Here is a 13,569-nt window from a genome sequence, read left to right on the forward strand (position 1 = left end):
AGGCTCTTATTTTATATTCTAGCTTGTCAATATTTGTAATTTGAGTTTCTAATCCATATGAAACCATTGACGTAGTATTTTGACTTCACAAACATCTAACTTGAACCAGTGCTGCAATCGACATACCACATGACACACTGAAACTGATGTTTATGTTTTTTTTTATATTTACTTTTAAATTAAGAAATTGAATAATGTGTAATACTGAAAGTTGAATTGTAATCTACAGTTTGATACCAAAGTTATTGACATAAATTCATGAAATAGTAGTTCAATAAAATTTCAAATGCGAGTCAACAAACGAGATGACATGGCCTTTTACCCGTGATCAGTCTCAAAAGGGTTAGTATCATGTTCCCTCTAGCTAACATAAAAATTGCAGCATTAAAAATATAGGTTACAACAATCTATTTAATTACCTATGAGAACGGAATGCATTGATAAGTGTCCCAAAACTAATCAATTAATCAAAACTAATGTTCCCAATTATTCCAATAATCAAAATTAAGATTGAATTGATTGTCCCATAAATCAAGTGTCTCAAAACTAATTGATTAATCAAAACTAATGTTCCCAATTATTCCAATAATCAACTGATCAAAATTAAGACTGAACTGATTGTCCCGTAAATCAAGTGTCTCAAAACTAATTGATTAATCAAAACTAATGTTCCTAATTATTCCAATAATCAACTGATCAAAATTAAGACTGAACTGATTGTCCCATAAATCAAAATTATGGTTTCCTAACCCTATTGGTTTTGATTATTTCAAGTAACAAAACAATGCTATTATGGTTGTTTGTTGTTAAACACAAAGCTATATAATGAATTATCTATGCTCTGCCAAAGTTTAGTCTTATATATTGTTGTTTTTTATCTTCAAGATATTTCTCTATCATTGGTGGTTAGGCAGGGTAAAGTGGGGCAATCATGATTCAAGGTTCTTGGGTTTGATTCTCATTGCCACCAAATTCAGTTGCCTTATGCTTGTTTTTTTCAAAGCCATTAAGGCTGTTTGGCACTCTCACTAATTTTGATCTGCTTACTAGGAGTAAGGCAACCAATAACCAGTTGGCAACACTTGTCATCAACATTTTTTATCTTGAATAACTGTTGACTAAAGGGAAAGCAACTGCTTGACAGTACTCGATGCCAAGATTGTTTTTTCTTTTTAAACTGATTAATGAGGCCATCAATTTATTGCTCAAACATTCTAATTTGTTTATAAGTGCTAATATGATGAAACTGTTGAAATTGCATGCAGTTGTTGTTGTTCTTTACAATAGTTTTAGTATTTATTTATATTTCAGATTTTATCACACTGTGACTGCATTTGTTGTTGTTCACAAGTGACAGAGAGTATAATGACACTAAATGTAACATTTCTTTTGGGACAATCAGAAGTAGTGCATATATGTATATATATATTCTAATTCTTTAATAATTGTTACTGTGTTTCTGTCTTGCCAACACTAAAGATTTAACTTAATGAAGAAGAAAATTCAGAATATTTTCTGTAATGCATCCTCTTTATGATTTATACAACACTATTGACATTTCGCCTGTATCCTGTACTGACTTCTTAGGTGTTTTCAAAATAAGTGTGCAAATCAAATTATGACAGTGTACATCAGAAGTGTGCAAAAAAATTTAAATTGCCAGTAGAACTGACTGGCAGGTTAGTAGTATCAGTACAAGCCCTTGGTCACCATAAATAGTTGGTTTATTTTATCATATCTGTATAGTTTCTTTTATATTTTTATTTGTTTCTGCTTTTTAGCATTCTGGTTTTCTCAATAAATATCATTAGAATACACATCAAAAAACAAGATATTGTGACTGAAGGAAAACCCTGCTTTAAGTGTTGTCCAGTTTACATATTAAGGTGAGAATTGACAGGTGAAAATATATTTGAAATACTTTAAGTTGCATGCTGTGTCTAGCATGCTATAGGGTTCCAAGTGCATGCTCATTGGGAAAACTTTTGATAAAATTAGGAGCTCACTAGTGCATTCTGTTATTTTCAAATATATTTGACATATGTGATGCCCTTAAATTTTAAATTAAACTAATCAAATTTGGTTAGTCATTTGACAGTTCTATGTGCTTTTTAGTATTTCCATGCTTCAAAACTGTAAAAAGCATAGTTTATATAAATTCACTAAATATCATGAATAAAGCTTTTCTTAGTACACCAAATTCTTTAATGAATTCTCAGAGTTTTGACTTCACTGCTTGTGACTTACTACAAATAAGGTAATTTCTAGTTCTTTCACTAACCAAACCCACCTGAATGTTTTTAACCAAACTATCAACTTGTGCAGTAACCATTGCCAATTTTTTAATTCATTCCATTGATAAATAAAATTAATGTGCAAATTCTCAATGAAAGTTTTGCACAAAGTATTCACACAATTTTGTATAATTATGAATATGTATTCAGTAGCTTTTGGCTTGTGGTAGTTATATGCAAAATATCAAAATGTAGAGAATATGTAATTATTGCCTAGGGCTTAAACATGGCAGCACTTGTTTATGAAAGCTCAACTTTGAATGAGTTTTATTTTTGAGTGTGTTACTGGAATGGTAAAATAGTCAATAAAGTATTATCCATGGCTCATTGGATTATTGCTAACCTAAAAACATCCCTGAGCAATATTAAAAATTTGGGAGTCTTGTTAGGCCTCATTTAGAGTACTGTGTCCAGTTTTGAGGTCCCCACTTTCAGAAGGACATTGAAATGGTTCAAAAGAAAGCTAATACGGTGGAAGGTTTATCATACAAGGACAGGTTAAGGTCCTTAAAATTACTTTCTCTTAAGAAAAGAAGAGTTAGAGGAAATCTGATTGAAATATTCAAGATTATAAAGTGAATAGATAGAATTGATGCATCATCTTTTTTTGTGTTTAATGTTAAGTGTTAGATTATGGGTCATAGATTTAATATCTGGCATGGTAAAAGACATTTGCAAATTAATTTTTTTTTAAACAGGGTGATTAGCCTTTGGAATAGATTACCTTCAAGCATGGTAAATGAAACAGGGTTAGGAGAGTTTAAGAGAGGGCTTGATGAGTACTTGGAATGTCAAGGCTGGATAAAGGCAAATGGATGTTTGATGAAATGAATGGAGCATCCACAAAGGGTCAAAGTGACCTTTGTTGGTCCTTTTTAACATTATCTTTTGTTTTTTAACTTTGGATTAGTTTTTCCAGCCATTAAACTTCTAGTAAGAAATAATTAATGTGCTAAATCTGTTCTTTGTCTGCCAGTGTAAGTCTCTATGTAAAATATTGGTATAGTACATTTAAGAATATTTATTAGACATATCTATTTTCAGTTTGGATAGGTGAACAGGAAATGTTCACTATGAATTTTCAATTTTCAAAAGTCTTCATATGTATGCATTTTTGGAATGTACATACTCTAAACAATAAAGAGTTGCTTTTTAAACCAGACTAAACTGCTTTTGCTCCGGCTACTTACTGTTATAAGTTAGTGCCCTTCAATGACATTTGCACTTTCTTTTTGTTCTATGTTATTCTACGGGGCATAACTCAGAACAATAAGAAAGTGCAAATGTTATGTAAGGGCAATAACTCAGAGCAATAGGTAACCAGTGCAAAAGCAGTTTAGCCTGGTTTCAAACCAATTCTTTATTGTCTAGCCTACATATTCTCTGAAAATGTATACGTGTGAAAAAGTTTGAGAATTTTTAGCAAAGATTTTTGCTTCACCTATACAAACTGTATTAGTACTAGTGTGATATTTTTGGGTACATTGATAATCTTAGAAATGATAGAAGAAACCACATTATCAAGAGATTTGGCAAGAAATGTTATGTAATAAAGTGCAAGTGATACTGAATTCAGTGACACTTCCACTTTATCGCATAACAATTTCTGCGAGACCTCTTGATATTGTGGTTATTTCTATCATTTCTAAAGTTATTGATGTACCCGAGAATATCACATTGGTACAACTACAGAACTTCTTCCTGAAGAGATGCTGTTATTGTAAGCACAGAAAGTTTTCTTTATTGTTATTATTACTTTTAAAGTTAGTAGATGAGCAGTTTTTTTTAATTACATATTTAACAAAAGTGGAGCTATTTGAGGATTCATTTTGCAATGGCTGTATATTATTCATACCAATGATGTTTTCTATAACAATTTTGTGTTTACCATGTCTAAAGTTGCTCTAAATGTCATGGACAGGTTTGAAAAAAAAAAGGCAAGTAATTCAAGGGCCTGAAGAGACTGGATGTTAACATTTTCCAACACTGAAAATATATTTCTGATAGATACTTACCTCAACTAACACAATAGCTTTCCCTTATTTGTGCTGCTCTCTGTATGTGCAATTTTTGCTTGCCACTAGCACTGAGGCTCTCACTTAACATTACATGTTTATATGTGATATAACTGTGGTGTAACATGCAGAAGAACATGTGACAACCCTCCACCAATAGAAGTGCAACACATCTTTCTAGCACAACTGACTCCCTCTCTGCTGTATAGCACAATCATCACTTCAAGATTAGGCAAAAAAGATGCATTAGAAGTAGGAAGGATGGGTGGGAAGTGTGAGAGGAGGTATCTATTGGAAATACATTTTCAGTGTTGGTAAATGTTAATTTCTGATATGATACTTTACCTCTGATCACATAATAGTTAGAATCCCACAATGAAACAGTGGAGAGAATGGTGCAAAGTTACCTAAATGAGTACTCTTCGGAAGGCATACAAATAGAACCAATGAAGTGTGTAACCCTAAGATATAGGGTCACACTCATGGGAGACAGCACCACATCTGTATAAGAGTATACTCTTTGTCCACTGTAAAGATGTGTGCCACTAATCTAGGTGGAAAAGATGCAAGTCCAATCAGTAAATGGATGTGCAAGATGGTTTAGAGCTGCTAGGGTGTATCAGACCATACTCAGTGGATCAACTCCTTTCCAAAACCAGGCAGCATCAGGTATATGTTTTCAGGTCCACAGTAGGAGGAGGGACCCAACAGTCTTCACCTCAAAACCAGGAAACAGAAGGAAAAAGAAAGTTCCATTCTAACAACCCAGGCAGGGCACATGTGTGCAGCTCCAGTACACAAACAACAGCAGGCCATCCGGGAAACTGACGTCCAGGCAATGGTAAGAAGGGGGAATGGAAACATGGTGAGTCAATTCCAGTCCAAAACCAAGCAACATCAGGAATATTTCATTTGGTCCATGGTAGGAAAAGAGTCTTTACCAACCACATGTGTGAGGACTTATGTTGGCTGGTCCTACACTGATCCAACACCAGACCACCTGAGAAATAACTTCTAGGCATAAGTAGGATGGAGGAAATCCAGCCAGAGGGGTGAGCTGCATGTGGTGGATTCGTCCAGTCCAAAACCAGGCAGCATAGGGTATTTGTCTTCTGGTTTCGAGTAGGAGAAGAGTACTCACCACCACCCTACTCTAAACTGAGTGGAAGTGGTCACACTTAGGAATAAGCCTCCATGGTACACCACCTCAACAACTAGGAACTGGTAAGTGGCAAGGACTCCTGTACTCTGTTAGATGAGGGGGAGGACAATGCAGCGGAGAATCCAGAGGAATGCAACACCTTAAAACCATACAATGGGTAACCACAAAAACTATATTTTGAAAAGCAAGCTGGTCCCAATTTATTCAACTAGGACTGGAGGGATGGGCACCAATCCCAACACTAACAGTCCACAAGTTTGTAGAGTCTGATATGGACCTTATTTATGAAGCAACATACCACGAGGAACCCTTAAGCAATTTTGTAGAACACCCCATCTCATCAGGGAGCATCATAGACTTTTAAAGGATGCACGGTGCAGATTTAAAGGTAAGTATACCAGGAGAGGCACCACTCTCTACTGAGTAAGATCTAGACATCTAGAAATAGGCCAATGTAAAGTTAAGATATATAAAAAGAGAGAACTTGCCCATTCAGAGCCGGTGAGGGGTATGTAGAATGGTGACTGGAAGAAGTCAATATCCAGAAGAAGAAGAGACAGCCCAGAAGCTGAAGAAAATATGTGACAAAAGTAAGTGGGGTACTCCACATGCCAATTAGCATGAATATCTTGAACAGATGACAAAAGTGAAGAGCCAGAGAGAAATTAAAGTGTCAGATTTGATGAGAGGAGACTTGAAAGAGTCATAGTTAATCTACATCCAATGAGGCTAGGCTAAATAGATGAGATGCTGTAGTCATCCCTTAAGAGTAATATGAGAAATATCTCAGGGAGATGAGGAATTACAAAGAATAAAGAGATGAGAATAAAAACCATGAAAAGGTGCAGATCAGACCAAAGAACAAGGAACCACCTGGATGGAACAAAGAAAACAATTCAAAACAGAAATAGAATAATATTGAGAAATGGAAGGAAAAAATACAGAAAGCAGCAATGGCCTACAATTCACATCTCCTATGGCCACAGGCAAAAAGTAAGAAGCAGGACCTAAGCAAAAGATGGTACAAAGAACAAGAGATTAAAAGGTCAAAAAGAGGAAAGTAAGGGCATGGTGAACAGTATTCAGGTCCACGTCAGGAAGGACTGAAAGACAAATGTGGCAAGAAAAGACAGGAGGGGAGAATACATAAAGATAATGAGAAAATCCAAAAGTATTAGGTAGAGCTGCCTGGTAACCAGCCATGGTCAAAAGTGATAAGCCTTGTATGAACAACCAACAAAAAAAATTCAGTAAAATGGGGGATAGAAGGAAGGGAATGGAAGAAAACATAATGCAGAGACCAACTCCGGAATGTACATATTTGTCATGGTTAGACAAGGAGGGAGGAAGAACGAAATGAACAAGAAAAAAGGAAAGCTACACATAAAGAGAGTCTGGAACATCTTGCATGGGATTGGACAAAACCGACATGTGAAGTCAAAGTAACGACACTGCTGGATGGGAGAAGTAGGGAGAGTGACAGGAGAAGGTGTAACAGAGGAAACCATGGCTGAGTCAGCTAGTACAGTGGAGTGTCCAGAATGAGGGAAAACATGCTGAAGAAGATGAGTAGGAGGGTAGGTATGGATAAGAAAAAGTTGGACCAGTCCTGAAAGAATGCACCCCAACCTAAAATTGAGGGAAAAGAAACAGGGAACCAGAAAAGGGGGAGTAGAGTGTTGAGAAGAAGAATGTCCAAATGAGAGCACAGCCTCTTGAACACCAGAAGACCGAGTGACCAATCCATGGGTAATTCTTGGCGGGCTTTGAGAGATAATCCACAACAAGACTTGGAGCACCCAGAATAGAACAAGCTATTAGATATACTTGTATAAAATTGGCCAAAACAGGAGATCAATAGTGTGGCAATAGGAATAGCAAGAGGATGTGTCCCTCTTGTGATTAATAACAGAGATAACTGCAAAGCTAACTGTTTGTATCATCAAGATATGTCTACAAGCCATTCTAAAAACAAAATCCAAAATTCAATTTACCACCAAAAGTTCTAAAAAATGGAATTGAAGGGATAATATGTTGTTGTACCAATGACCTGAATTCACATGAGAGTTGAGACATGCCCATAATCTGTGACATCTGGAAACAGAAGGAGGCCCAGATGAGAGGAAGAGGAATACTCCCTATGGGAGTAGTTTTATCAAGTCACCAGGTGAAGTCTTTGAGTAAGGAACCTCATTTAGATGTTTTTTTGTTTTTATTTCTGCAGGGCCCAACCTTCTACTCTTCTTTTGAGGGACATAGAGTGATTGGGACTTGGGCTTTCATGGAATCCTGTATCTCTTTGGATCAGGCTCCTTTACAATGTCTACAATGGACTGAACATTCTCTGGATCCTTGCTTGGGATCCCTTGTCCTCAACCATTCTCCAGGAAAGGAAATGGGTGTGAGATTTGACTCCTCCAAATTGAACCAACCAACCCAGAAGCACCACATCCCATAGGAGGAGAAAAGATGGCTGTAGGACATTTGTTGGGACAGAGCCAAACAAGAAAAGAAGCATTCAAGATGCCTACCTTGGTCATCCCAAGACCTTGGGCAGAAGACCACCAAAGGGTGAGAAATTCCCTAAGAAAAGCGAGAGAAGATGAGAAACCGACTGAGGCATGAAAGATATAAGACTTGACACCTATCTACAGGTTCCCTAGAAACTATGAAAAAATGGGAATAAAAACCTGGAAAAGGATGAAAACCCCCATCTGATGGCAATTGTAGACATTAGGACCAACACTGCCACGGACCAACGTTGGCAAGAAACAAGATCCCTTGGAGAATGTAAAATAATGGGAACAAGAGACATTAGTGGAGGAGAGGAAAAAAACGAAGTATAGAAATCCCAATACACAACAGTTGGCTGCAAATGGAGGTCAGGGGTCCATAAACCAAACAAAACAGACCCTATGGGATAGTCGTTGCCAAGATTTACAGTGCCGAAGTCTATGAGCAGTAGACGGATGGATGGATGGAATGGTAAATGGTGACAAAAAGAGATGAGGAAGCAGGGGAACAGAAGACATAGAGAGGCAAAGAAGCACTGGAGAAACCATAAACCAATGAAGATAAGGCATAACACTGGCATGCAGCCCCAACATATGACACCAGAGGTACAAGCATACCAGTAAAATTATACAAGCAGATGAAAGGAGCTAGAAGAAGGCATAAGAGACAGAAGAGAGGCAAAAGTAATTGAGTAACAAGGGCATCACACTCCAGTCAACTCAAGCATATGATCAACCTAATAATAAGTAAAAATGCTGAGGAAGATAAACACACCACTGTAAAAAAAAAAGGATAAGGGAATGAGCATACATCAAAAACCCCAGAAGGAAATGGTGGATTATCACAGAAAGAAGGTTAAAGAAGGACAAATAATGGAAAATGGTAGTGTGTGTAAGATGAAGGTAGGAAAGCCTATGTCTAAGAAATAGAAACAAAAGACAGAGGATCTGACTCCAGAATTCAAAAGTCGTAGTAAAGCAATACAGCACAAAGTCATGCCTAGTCATATGAGGTAATAAAGGAAGAAGGACGAGGTATGTATGCCCCAAAGTAAAAATAACTGAATATGTAAAAAAATATACCTGAGAAATAACTAGTCACGAAAAATGGCTGTAGTTGAATCACGACAATATGGGTATAACATGAAACAAAGGTAGGTGGGAAAAAACCCAGCTAAATCCCTTCTGTCATAATGGAGAAACATAGGTGGAGGTATGTCAGGGACAAAAGAGGGCTCAAGCCACATGAAATACTCTACCAATTGCTACACAAAAGCTGTCACCTCTCCCAAAAGACAAACTCAATGTCAATGTAATCAGTAGGCTAGCTTGAACAGTCATGTTGTTTCACACCAGACAAAGTGGAAGTTACTGACACTTGTGAAACAATGTCTTTGGTCATACTTCCACTGAAATAAACCTATACCTGAAAAGTTCACGAGTTAAGTGATGATTGTGCTTAATAGTATAGAGGTAGTCAGCTGCACTAAAAGGATGTGTCATACTCCTATTGGTGGAGGGTTGTCACCTGCTTATTTGCATGCTACAATGCAGCTATACCATGTGTAGACACGAGATGTTATATGTACAGTTTTAGTTTCAAATTTTAAAAAGAATGAAGACTTAATGCATAAAAAAAGGAATTATTTTATTGTGAGGTTTACTGTCATATTGTTAATATTGTTGAACACTATATCACTTAAATGGTTCTTGTGTTGAAATGTTTTGTCACAATATCTAAAACAAAGCAAGTGTTATTGTTTGATTTTATTGTGAGGTTTACTGTCATATTGATAATATTGTTGAATACTAAATCACTTAAATGGTTCTTGTGTTGAAATGTTTTGTCACAATATATAAAACAAAGCAAGTGTTATTGTTTGATTTTATTGTGAGGTTTACTGTCATATTGGTAACATTGTTGAATACTATATCACTTAAATGGTTCTTGTGTTGAAATTTTTTGTCACAATACTTAAAACAAAGATACTTAAAACAAAGAAAGTGTTATTGTTTGATTTTTTGTGAAGTTTACTGTGTCACTTGGTCAACTAGTTTTTTAAGTAAAACTCAAATCATATTAAATGCATTTAGTATTGAAAACAAAAAACAGGAGTTGTTTAAAGTTTTAATATAAAATGCACAATTAATAAACAAATTAAAAATTATTCCAAAACATTTTTCAATTACCTTTTTGTCTATTCTTAATTCCATCCAGGCTTTGCTTTTCTGAAGGAGAAGCTGTTGATAGACCAACAGATGAACTTTCTAGTACTGATTCCTGTTTTGTAACTGGATCATTAACAGGTGGCACTGAACTCTGTGAGGACAGTTGAGGAGATTTTGTTGGTTTTTGTAGCTTTGTCAAATCATGTTCATGCTTAACTTGAGCTCCCCATTGGCTTAAGTCATAGGGATGTTGGCTGATGCGAAGGATAGAACTTGTGTAATAACCATGACTGGTGAATTTACAAAGGAAGTCATCATTGGTGCCACAGTCAAACAAATAGCAGCTTCCCCTCGTCTGAAACATTATGCAAGTTTTGTCAAATTTCTTAAGACAATGAAAAATAATCATGTACATTATCCTCACTTTAAAAATATTTTATAAGCAGTTAGAAGATAATAAGCAAGAAAAGATGGTGACATTTAACTTAAAGAGAAAATTACACACCATTTGAAAAATAACTGAAACATATGGCTGCCTTTCTGAAAATGTTTTTATTGTTATAATCTCTATTATAATGATCACAACACAGGCATTCAGAAAACAGTAACATATGGAGATATCCTTCTTACAACACTCAAAATACAACAAATAACTTATAACTTACATGAAATAATAAAAGTATCCCATATTATCATTAATATAAATACTACTGCAAAATAGTGATAATGGAGGTGGAGGAATATGTACACATATTGTGAATACAAAAAGAATAACATAATTTTGTACATGAATGAACAAATCACAAATAATTATCATAAACAATAACACATGAAATACACTCTTTCATATAAACACAAAAAAGCAACAGACTTGTTCTGACACACTAGTATTGAAAAATAACAAATTCCTCACAAAAAGAGTATGTGTCTATATGGAACCCTAATATTGAATTTAATGTCCTTTGAACTTTTAATATTAAATTTCATGTCCTTTGAATCTCACCAACACACATACACACAGCAATTCAGAAGTCTTTTGCCATAAAAATAACCCAGAAATGAAGAGACATAGGAAAATAATTGTTAGTAGTATGAAATAAAATATTGTGAGACTATCTTGTGACAGTATCAATGAGGGCAAACAAGGTTATTTTCAGATTATGTCCTTCAGAAATTTTGTTAATATACATTATTCCTTAAAATGTTATTGGCAAAGCTAAAGATGACAACAAATAAATCATTTTAAACCACAGATTACCAGAATAATCCCTCAAGAACAACAGTTATAGACATAAAACAACCCTTCTATCCAAATGGAGCTGTACAACAGAAGATCAACATCTGACTGTAGCAAAGGTTATTACACAAATCTAGGTTTGAGGTGCAAGGTTGGAATTTTGCATAAGCATAAGGGTGTTTATCTTATATGCATTTATACCTGCAACTATTATTATTGTGGAGCAATTTCAGTAATTGTTTGTTCAAAACATTTTATTTGTTACTAACTACATCTTTCCTATTGTTATTTTTGTGTATGATGCATATTAATAAAAGTTTAAAATGAACTGAACTTGTTACAGGGTAGGTATTCAACATCTCATCCCATACCACTAACAATATTTTCGTATACCTCTCCATTTCCAAATTGTTTGCCTACCTGTGGACTTCTGAATCAGTTGGTATATTAGATTGTAGCAAGTCAATATTATTTTTATATTCACATGATCATAAATTTCTACACTAAGACTTATTCTACTTTATTATGTTTTATTTACAATAGCTGATGTTTTATTCTAAAAACTATCACAAAACTTCAAATATTGAATAAGCACTGACATTTAGTAACAGTAAGTGTCAAAGAATAAAACATATATATAACAAAAAATGATAAATTGGAGAATGATTGCAACAAGAAATCATTTGGAGATTTTTATCTTCATAAAGATCATTAACAAATTTCATAGTATATTTATGAGACTGCATAAATGATAATATGTGATTTGTATAATAGCAAAAATTTGTTTTGACAGACAATTACTTCAGTTATAATTAATATTACTGTGGCTTAATTGTTAGGTTTTGGGCAAAGACCTATTACAAGAAAAACAAAACAAGTAAATTACAAATGTTGATTAGATCATTTGCACCTAGTAAGATTAAAAATATTATGTAACTTCATACATTCATACTTCATTTTGTTTTGAAATTGAAAAGTACAAACAGCAAAGTGTAAAAAAAATGCACAAATTCATTATAAGGTGGCAAAATAAATAATTAAATTGAAAACTTTTTTTTCTTGTTAAACAAGAACTGAAAATGTAATGATGATATATAGGCTTAATACCTTCTCTTCATATACTGCAACATTACATTTTGGCACTTTCCAACACCAGTAAATACAGTCTTCATTGGTTGGGAGTTCAGTCTCGTTTAAATACTTTGCTCCTAATGCCCTGGAATCTTGCGTTCGAATAATTGTATCTCTGTTTATTTGAAAATTATCCAGTACAACTTCTGCAGACAGTCTTTTTAAACGATACACAGCAGGATTCTTAGGGATTATCACCTGTTTCTGCCATAAATTAGTACCTCTAGGTCTATTAGTATCAGATGCATTTTGAAACTGATAAAACATACCAGTATCAACTTGATTAGGGTTACGTACAGTATCTACTTTGTTATTACTAATACTAGTAGTTGTACAAAATACGAGACCAAAAAGTACCAATTGTACGTAACATGGAATATAAATTACATCTGAGTTTAGGCTGTAACGAAATTTCATGATTACAACTTTTCCGTATTTACATCTATGTTAAACACTACAGAAAAAATATGAACTAGGGATATCAATAAAGTTTAAATGAAAAGTAAATTTGCTACTTTTTTATATTTACGATCTAGTGAAAGACGCAACAAACCAATCACTGAAACTCGCATGCGTCGTTAATAGACCCCTTACGTATGTACATACGTATTGTGAGAGCCTCAATAACAGTTGGAATTTGATTTATTGTCTTCAGGTCCTAAGTCGAGATACCGATTTCATTACTGATACCATAACACATTAACAGTAAACTCAGCTTAAAAAAAAACTGAAATAAACAACAACAACGAAACAGCTATATCAAAATGTTTTCTCGTACAAAGAGTAATCGATCATCATCACGAATAACTAAAATTATAGATAAAAGTCTGGACACGCTCTTTTCTTTGATATTGTAAATACGCCTGCACAAATGAACACACTTGGAAACAAAAGTAATAGAGGTTAGTTTTTCCTAACAAGTGCTTGATGGAATAAATGTAGGTACAAGAATCATATAACTTCGTAAGGCAATACATTAGATTTTTACAACGCTAGAAACCGGGTTTCGATACCCGTGGTGGGAAGAGCACAGATAGCCCATTGTGTA

At 34.6% G+C, this 13,569-nt stretch overlaps 1 protein-coding gene across 1 annotated transcript in view; it reads right to left on the bottom strand.

Moving 5' to 3' along the window:
- LOC106463320 overlaps nt 1-13,070 on the bottom strand; it is a 38,909-nt gene extending 25,839 nt beyond the window's left edge. The window contains exons 1-2 of the mRNA XM_022390797.1: nt 12,498-13,070; nt 10,175-10,508 (exon numbers count right to left, since the gene is read on the bottom strand). Coding sequence (XP_022246505.1) covers nt 10,175-10,508; nt 12,498-12,938 — 775 coding nt within the window. The 5' untranslated portion in view covers nt 12,939-13,070. The remainder of the gene's footprint in view (nt 1-10,174; nt 10,509-12,497) is intronic.
- Between the last annotated feature and the right edge of the window lie 499 nt (nt 13,071-13,569).

The sequence above is a fragment of the Limulus polyphemus genome, unplaced genomic scaffold, assembly GCF_000517525.1.
Source record: "Limulus polyphemus unplaced genomic scaffold, Limulus_polyphemus-2.1.2 Scaffold1378, whole genome shotgun sequence".
Taxonomy (NCBI): domain Eukaryota; kingdom Metazoa; phylum Arthropoda; class Merostomata; order Xiphosura; family Limulidae; genus Limulus; species Limulus polyphemus.